Source organism: Macadamia integrifolia, chromosome 1 (assembly GCF_013358625.1).
Source record: "Macadamia integrifolia cultivar HAES 741 chromosome 1, SCU_Mint_v3, whole genome shotgun sequence".
Classification (NCBI taxonomy): domain Eukaryota; kingdom Viridiplantae; phylum Streptophyta; class Magnoliopsida; order Proteales; family Proteaceae; genus Macadamia; species Macadamia integrifolia.
The window spans coordinates 9,817,492-9,826,756 of record NC_056557.1 but is presented as its reverse complement, the minus strand read 5'-3'; the positions used below and the strand labels follow the sequence as shown (position 1 = coordinate 9,826,756).

The 9,265-nt window shown below is 36.1% G+C and overlaps 2 protein-coding genes across 9 annotated transcripts in view; one reads left to right on the top strand and one right to left on the bottom strand.

The window, feature by feature from the left end:
* The first annotated feature begins 200 nt into the window (after window positions 1-200).
* On the top strand, window positions 201-1,019 carry LOC122059988 (polygalacturonase-1 non-catalytic subunit beta-like). Its single transcript, XM_042623143.1, has one exon. The coding sequence runs from the start codon at window positions 201-203 to the stop codon at window positions 1,017-1,019; it is 819 nt and encodes a 272-aa protein (XP_042479077.1).
* A 3,890-nt stretch (window positions 1,020-4,909) lies between these two features.
* The window catches only part of LOC122078987 (disease resistance protein L6-like), a 15,676-nt gene continuing 11,320 nt past the window's right edge, over window positions 4,910-9,265 (bottom strand). For 2 of the 8 annotated variants that reach the window (XM_042645199.1, XM_042645249.1), the window contains exons 6-8: window positions 8,497-8,638; window positions 5,897-6,249; window positions 4,910-5,779 (exon numbers count right to left, since the gene is read on the bottom strand). In XM_042645199.1, coding sequence (XP_042501133.1) covers window positions 8,544-8,638 — 95 coding nt within the window. In that variant the 3' untranslated portion in view covers window positions 4,910-5,779; window positions 5,897-6,249; window positions 8,497-8,543. Of the gene's footprint in view, window positions 5,780-5,896; window positions 6,382-8,245; window positions 8,639-9,265 lie in introns of those variants that run through there. The other 6 variants (XM_042645220.1, XM_042645228.1, XM_042645205.1 and 3 more) reach the window with 6 other exon arrangements.

Genomic DNA, 9,265 nt, shown 5'->3' with positions numbered 1-9,265 from the left:
GCTCCCCCCCCCCCTCTTCCCTCCCCACCCCAATGAAATTGTAGGGTTTTCAAGCTGAAAGTGTCTTCTCACAGTACTGGGAAGAGCATATTAGTCTTTCACATCCTCCACATTGGTTATCTGCAAAGGCTTCTCCATTAAGCCTCCATCAGGTGGCAGTGTTTATGAAACTAATAGAAGAAAATGAATTGGCTTCCCACATGCATTTGTTTTGTGAGGAAGCTAATGTTGTTTGTTCTACAAATTCACTGGTGAAGGAGATAATAAATGATACAATTCTTCCACCAATAGCCCAATGGAATGATGATAAACTGAAATATGATGACCTTCCAAATGAAACACCCCTATCAGTTGCCAGCCAAGGGGGATTGCCGTATTTTAGGGAGTCAATGGTGAAAGAGGGAGGCTTCATGCCTATCCCTGATCTAAGGGACCCAATGTCATATAAATCATTCTTACCACGACCTTTGGCGTTGAAAATCCCATTTTCCTTTTACCGGATCAAGGAATTGAAGAAAATTTTTGATGTGGTGGATGAATCAAACATGAATAAGTATATCCAAGAGGCCCTTGAGACATGTGAGAAAAGTCCCATTCAAGGTGAGCAGTGCTCTTGTGTGACTTCTGCCGAGGATCTCATTGATTTTGTTGTTGAGAAATTAGGGCACTCTGTACACATATGGAGTATTGAAAGTGTTATAGGATCTTATGAGAATGTCACAATTGGAGCTGTAAAACTAATCCATGGAAACCTCTCTGAACCACCAGCCTTATGTCATAGTTTACCATTCCTATTTCAAGTCTATTATTGCCATGTTTTACAGAAAGTGAAAGTTTATGTAGTTGATATACATGCTCAGAAGAAAGTGAATCATATGATCATGGCATGCCACTATGACACATCAACTTGGGATCCCAACCATCTTTCTTTTAAGCTGTTAGGTTTTAGCCCAGGCCTAATTGAAGTTTGTCATTGGATAAATGAGAATGGAATGGTCTGGACAAAGAATATGGGTTGAGCAGCAATTGAAGTTAGGTTCTCTTCTTTGTTTTATATTTTACTGCTTATGCCATTTGAAGATAAATAATGACTTATTTCTTGTTTCATTTTGTCTCTTTAAGTTTTAGTTTAATTTTGTTCTTCAATTATTTAGCATGATAGATGACAACCTGAAATCAAAAGAAAACCCATCAAGTTGTATACTCAGTGTATATGATTTTTTTGAGTTCCATTAAGCCCCATTTGGTTGAAATGGAAGAAGATTGAAAGGAACTAAGAATAATTATATAACTAACTCGACAACATGCTAAATATAAACTTTGTAAGCAATGGATGCTTGTTGCATGTCATACATAGTTCATAAGTTGGATAACGGTAAAAGATAGGGGAGGTGTATTTTGTGGGGAAGTACGGCTCTTCCGAATGTATGAAGGTCAACGGAAACACGCGCAAGGAAGCATCAATAAAGGGGCCATTTTCCATTTCATGGGGGAATCATTTCCTCCTCCATGTGTATGGCACAAGGGCGATGCACACACTCCCCCCACAAAAACCATTTTCCCCCATGAGTGATTCTAGTTAGAGTTGTGATATCAGATTTTGTCTAGAAAAAGTCTCTTTTGGAGGTCCACCTTTTTTTCCCCATGTTATTAGGTGATGCGGCAATGTGCATGGCAATGGCAATTCTTACTGTTGGATATCTAAAGAATCGTCTAGGTTGGTCAATTGTCAAATTTATAATTAAAATTCAATCACAAACAAGTATACGTCCTATTTTAGAATGTTAATTCATAGTCATTCATGTATTGGCATTACCCATTTTGACAGTCCTGGAATTTTAGAACACTTCATTTTTCACATTGCCAATTCTAGCTAGCTTGGTTGAAATGAAACATACAAAAAAATTAACCATGAATTGCAATGGCAAAGAAGATGTCATAGAAGAAAAAGAAATCCATCTCAAGTTTTGCAGGATAGCTAGAGGAGCTACATAGCACTTCCAGAGAAATTTCAGCATTTTAGACAGATCATATGTGATTTTGTTTTTTGTTTTTTTGGGTGGTGGAAACTGCTCATGTGTTTCATCTAGAGCACATAAGGGTAAGGGTGCCAATCAATACTGTTTCACTATGGTACAATAGACCAAGAGTAAATATCGAAAACGATGGTTTCAGTATGGTTTCTATTCGATACTTTTTCCGTTTCTTGCATTTTACAGGATGTCATAAATGTAGGCGATAATTCATTATTCGGTTAGGGGGTCAATTGGTAAAGTTTTAGTATTTCGATAATGTTTGATATGTATCAAATGATTTTTATCTTAAAAATCAATGTCATATCAAACCGGAAAAAAAAATACTATTTTGTCATTCCAAAATCTAATCTCCTTATCGGTACCAAATTAACACCCTTACAGAAATGTTGAAACTAATATCCTGTTTTCATATTTCAAGTTGTGCTCTGGTTTTGGTCTTTAGTGTGTTGGATTTGTTTATCTAGAGTTGGGTCCAATATTTGTATGGCCAAATCTATACAGATCTATGCAAATCTGATATGAAAACTATTGTAAAAATTGGTCCAAAGAGAGAAAAAAAGAAGGAAGCTAATTTCTTCTCTTCCTCTCTTCTTCTTCTCCAACTAAAACTGTGCTTTTTTTTCTCTGCATCTAAAAAAAAAAGGAAATTTACTGTTTTACCCCTGAAACGATACAAGTAACCGATTCAGATTGATCAAGCAAACCATGTTTCAACTATAGAAACAACAACAAAAGCAGCAATAGAAACAGCAACAAAAGACAACATGGACTAGTTTGGACGGTCCACACTAATGACTAACATTTACCTGCTAGGACCTGAAGGGCTAAAATGCATGATATAAAATGAAAGGCCATGGCGGCCATATACAATCATCTCTTTTTCTATATTACAGCCATAGACAACAAAGAATGTGGATGAGGTTCTCGTACGAAAATTATTCTCGAGCAATCTTATCTATACATGTGGAATCCACCATAAAACTTTTCCGTGTAGAGAATCCATGTGTGTGGATTCCAGTCTTGGATTAAGTTGGAATGGAAATAGAAGGTTGACTTCAAATGTTCACAAGAAGTTGAATGAGTTAGACCTAACTCTACCTTTTTGATTGTTAGGTATAGCTTCAGTTGAGGGCAGGTTGGCGCTGACCCTTTCAATACCTTTTAGCTAGCCAAGAAGCCAATAAGCCAATAAGCCATCCTTAATTAGTCACCATTGAGAATTTACTCCTTTTTTTTAGTGGGTCTAACCAATCGTCCATGTTTTCAAAATTTGTGTTCAGATTAGAAGTTGAATGTTGAAACCCTCTAAAGCTTTTCATAGTTGTGCCCTAGGTTTCTTCTCTCTTCTTCCCTTCAAAACCTATTTATCTTTGACTTGAAATTCTTTTAGTCTGTTCTTGCTTCTTACCCAATTAAAAAAATAAATAAATAAATAACTCTTTTAATCTTATTTATAGGACCACAAACCTCTTCTCACCCCTACGTATGTAGTCTATGGTACATAGCATATACCATCTTGGTTATTCTATAATTTCTTAACTTTATTTTAACACTTGGTCAATCTTAGGATGAGTTTAATATGTATTCTTTGAATGCATTTTAGAGTATATTTCAAGAAATCATACCAAAAGCAACTTGATTTTCCATCTATTATCTTGAAAACTTGGACCCACTTTTATTTAACATTTATTTATTTATTTTTATCTCATCTTCTCAACCTCAGCATTTTACGGATCCAAAACACCTCATCCCCTAAAAATCTCAGAATCGAGACATATAATGGATTTTTCTGAAATTAAACACTGCATTAATTAGTCTAAAACTTGATATGTCAGTAGAAAATTACATGGCCCCATTAACATGCCACGTGGTAGATATTTTGCACCAAAGATAGACCTCTTTGTGGGTTATCAAGTAACTATAGAGCGTATCAAGTGCATGAGCTAGACACCCACATGTGCGAGGTCGGAGGGCGAGAACCACCCTTCTATAGTTGGATGAATTTGATGCGATCAACAAGCGTCTTTTTACATATAGAGCCCAATTTGCACAATACATGCATTATAATACTCAACCCCTATGTATTATATTGAATTAGTTTTGTTTGAAATATACATTCCATTGAAAACTTACCTAGTGAGTTAGGTTTTTTTTTTTTTTTTTTTTTTTTTTAAATAAACCTATAGTGAGTCAATGAGTAAGATAACAAGAAGAATTACCAACTTACCTATACATTGGTAATGCAGCGTGGTCTCTGCTTTAGGTGAATGTAATTTTCATTTTGTTCCTAGGAAGTCAAACTGTGTTGCAGACTCCTCTAGCAAGAAGGCCCTATGCCTCTGATGCGTGTATGACAGTTTGGCCACTTTCTTTCCTGTGATTGAGAGATCTTTGTAATCTTCTTTCCACGTGTCCCACATGTTCTAATGAATAGTATTCCCTTTCACACACACAAAAAAAAAAGTTTTTTGTTTTCCCATGCACTGACTGCCCACATGTGGCGTAATGCACCTGTATTGTATGTTCATCATCTTGGTTCTCTGATCTTGACTTAAAATTTCTTCTATTTTTTTTTTTTTTTTTCACTTACAAAGGGGAGGAAGGGAAGAGGACACAGTGCAACAAAAGGTATACATACTTTTCTTTTTTCATTTAGAAATGATGAGAGCAAGAGTGGTTGCTTCTTCTGCCTTCCGGAGTCTCCGTTCCACAAAAAACCATTAAACGGATTTTCATTAACATTTAGCGAATCATAAAATTTAAATATAAAACTTCTCTTTTAGGCCTGAACAAACTACCCAAATCTTTTTTTTCCCCAATGGTCAGCAATTTTGTATTTAATGAATTGGAGAAAACAAGAATGTACAGAGTTGCTAACCAAACTAACCTGAACAGCACAAGCTAAAATACACATAAAGTACTTGGGATTGCCCCTCCATCTTCGGCATTGCCATTAGGAGAAAGTGTAGACCCACTTAAAACTTTATCAAATCCCTCAAAATGATATGCTCAAGAAAACCTGTAACGAAGTCTTTCTTCCAAATCATCCCACCTGAAGTCTTCCACAATAAAACCTGGCAGAAAAACCATGTTATTCGATGACAAGGACATAGACCTTCCTTGCCAAAGTATCCACCACCTTATTTATCTCACGATAACACTGCTGATTTTCCAAAGAATGCTATCTAAGAATGACTTATAAAAATGCTATTCTTGTAAGAAAAACAAAGGGAAAGACAGATTTTTGATACATGTAATCACTGAACCGGAGTCACATTCCACCCATAACTTGGTACGGCCAATCTCTTGCGCCATCTTCACCCCTTCAAAAACATGTAGAGAATTCAGCTATAAAATTAGAAGCCATCCCTATATGAAAAACTCCTCCAGCCCCCTGCATGACCCGGATTTTCCAAAGCGCACTCCATCCATGTTGAGCTTGACCCAATCATAATCCAGTTTTTTGCCACACAGCCGCTTGAACCTGATTAGATATGGAATGGGACGAATCTAGTATCAACTTCATACAGAAAATAAGGTCTTGTAACTGTCCTCACAGAAAATGAAGCAATAACAGATGCCTCATGAAGACCCTGAAAAGTAGAACTGGCAATGGCATTGAAATTCCTAGCCAAATCTTCGGACCTTTTAAAATTCCTCTCTGCCCATAGCTGGAAAGGAATAATAATCACCATAGCCATCCAAATGTCTTTCAAAGAAGAAGTCTCCGCTTTTCTTTTCCACTAAGAAAAAAGTTCTTGAATTAGACAGGAAACCAATCCATCTCAAATCAAATATTTGCACAAAAAGCTTCCAAACTGAAATCGCCAAAGGGCACTCTAAAAAAATATGGTTCATACTTTCAGAAGCCTTGCAGCAGAGGAGCACCAATATTATCACTAGGAAGGGAGTACTGCACCATCCTCCAACTGAAAACTGATTGACGAGGAGTGAGAAATTTATTCCAAACAATTGAAAACCAAGGAACCTGAGGGAACTTCACCTGAATATCATCCCAAGCTGATTCAACAGAGAAAATACCCAACTGAGAAAGAGAACATACCCTACAAATCTCTGAGTTTGGAGAGAGCAACACCTCAGACACCTTTGCACACATCCCTTTTAACTCCTCAGCCAGCATCACAGGGAATCTTGAAGTGCCATTGACAATAAAATCCCCCATTCTGGCTAAAAAATAGTGCATCCCAGGAATCTACAACAAGGAGATAACATCAGCAATGAAAAAATCTCAGAGCCACCTATCCTGCTAAAATCAAATCTTCAGCCTTTCACCAATGACACATCTCACATTCCTACTCACAACCAGGCACACTTTTTTTTATTCCTGGTAAGATTGAAGAACAACCCACTACATTTCTAAGAACACCAATATATAGATTAAAGAAAAAACTAAATCATGTGCCGAGGATCAATAATTAATGTACTGAACAGAGTATTGAAGTGCAACCAAATCCCTCTAAAGTAGTGCATAGAATCAATAAATCATGTTCTGAACAAAGTATATAAATTAAATGACAATTGAAAAATCTCTTATGAGTGGCCAGCCTAGCTAGGCTTTACTAAGCTAACCATGTGTATTTATGATGTATTCGCATGCATCCCATGTACATGGAATTTGATGCATGGCCAGGAATCCTCTTTCTGCTATTACTAGAGAACAGAATGCTTTGTAGTAGCTCTAATTGTGCTGTAGATGTTTATCAGAAAAAAAAAATGTTGTAGCTCTTTCATTATGCCTAAAGAAGTTGGAATTGAAAGCAAAGACAGCTGCAACATGGGCAAGGAACCTGATGAAGACGACATGGGTTACAAAATTTCTAAAATGTTTAATTCAATCCACAAAACTCTTCTCATTTATCCCTTAAATAGAGCAGGGTATGAAATTAAGGTTGTGTTGAAATAAATAACCTATCTAATATTTCTTTCACTATTAATCCTAATTATATTGGCCAAAAGAAAAACTATATCTGGGTTTGGATTCGGAACTAATCACTAAAGAATGACACAAGTAAATACGTATGAGCCAACAAATAAACTGCAGTAATGTATATGTACGTTACCAAACAGTGTGGTTTGGTTAATAAATACAAGGTTCAATAACTCATTTTGTTTTGGTGTTTCGATAGTTTCAAAACCACCGAAATACCAAAATTTTTGCCAAAATTTCGTCGAAATGGTATACTTTTTCCTTGTATTTCATTGGCCATTTTGGAGGGCTAATGGCCAAGGATTAAAGTATCGGTATTGGTCACCGTATCAGTCGGCCAAAATTAAGATACGTATCGGAGGGTATCGTATCGTATCGGAGATACACTAAGATACGCTAAAGATACACACATAAATGGATAGGAAACATTTTTTAAACACTTTTGCATAAAGAATTTGTTAAAAAAAGCTATTGATAACATGTATTATGCATAAACACTAAATTGAGGGTATCGTACTAAGAATTCAAGGTCTGTAGTTGTCCCATAAATGTAAAATCCTTGTTCTCAACCTTGATTTCCACTTTAGTTAGAGAGAAATATGGCTGACAACAACTTTGGAATAAAAACCCTTCAAAAAATCGTTTTTTCTCTGAAAAATTACCCATATTGGCCATTATATGACCGTAGCGCCGATACGTATCGATACTCACCGATACGTGCTGATATATACTGATACGTACTGATCGATACATACCGATACTCACCGATACGTACCAATGCATACCGAAACTTACATTTTACCTCAATTTTATATTTTTCATAGAGTCGTATCGAGGCATGTCGTATCGTATCGATGTTTATTAGTGGTGTATTGATGCATATCGGTATGTATTGTAGGATATATATCGATACGAAATGATTTAAAAAATTCAATGTATCGTATCGGTGTGTATCATATCAACCGACTAAATTTAAGATACGTATTGGAGGGTATCGTATCGGTATCGGAGATACTTAAAACCATGCTAATGGCTGAAATTGCCGAAATTAGGGAAATGAACGAAACGAAATGACCAAGATGGCCAAAATTTCGACGATAGTGAATTTTTTAGACGGAAATGAGTGAAATTTCAAAACAAAATGACCAAAAATGATCGAAATGTGACCGAGATGACAGAAATTATGTACTTTTATATTTTTTATGTCATTTCATCTTGGTAAAAAAAAAACCAAAATATCCGAGATTTCGATGAATTTTCGAACCTTGGACAAAAATATGACTGCCTTGCTTGTTCACAAGTTTGTTCAAGACCCAAACAGCCAAATATTAACTAAAAGTCTATTGTAATAGAGGTGCGGCAGCTCAATAAAAGTTACAACCCAAAAAAAATCTAATTAACCTTTGCAGGAGACTTTTTTTTTTTTTCAGGGGCCTAAAAAGTCCCTATGTAGAAGTCATCTAGCAACAATTGTCTTGTCCATGCGCAGGCAGGTTTCAAGTGTATACACACCTCAATGTAGCTATCCCCTCCTCCAATTGCATCAAGATATATGACGCTTAATCATAAAGTAAAAAAGATAGATGATGCTTGCAATATTGGTGAAATCGGTGATGAAGCCAAATCCATGTGAACAATATTGTGAATGCAGTACCTATCAATGGCAATATATCAATAACCATGAATGTAAATAATGGAAGAAAAAAAAAATTTGCAATTTTCTGTTTCAATCACAAACATAATGCTATGCCTGGGATAATATAAAAACAGATCAAAGAGCTAAAGCATGAGGTCTTAAAGGATCTTGGCATGCAAGATGAATAGTGTCTCACTGAAATTTGATTTGGTCTTTATAGAAGTTCGGCTTTTGAAGTAGTTTTGCGGTGAAACCATTTAGCCTTTCTCCATGTCTCCTTTTTCATTATTATGTGAACAGGAACTAGAATGAAATAAAACCTTTATGCTAAAGGATTAATCCATACATGGGGATTTTATTGAAGAAAGAAGCAGGACATGAATTAAAGGCAAACTCTGTAGACTGGATTGAGACTTAAAATTGGATGTAGTAAGGTCTGTGAAACAAAGTCTATAACTTTCATTGTCTTGAAAGCTACACCTTGGACTAATCTCCCGAAGGGTTGTGTTTTTGGGAAGGACACATGCCACTTGAGTAGCCAATTGAAGGAAGGTGAGCACACAACACTCCTTTTTTCCAAGAAGATTACTTGACAGTTGATATTATTTTTTTATGGGGGAAGGAGAAGTTATTGGGGGGGGGGGG

What these genes read in the sequence shown, in the direction of transcription:
- LOC122059988 (XM_042623143.1), top strand. Translation starts at nt 201, where the DNA reads ATGCATTTGTTTTGTGAGGAAGCTAATGTTGTTTGTTCTACAAATTCA.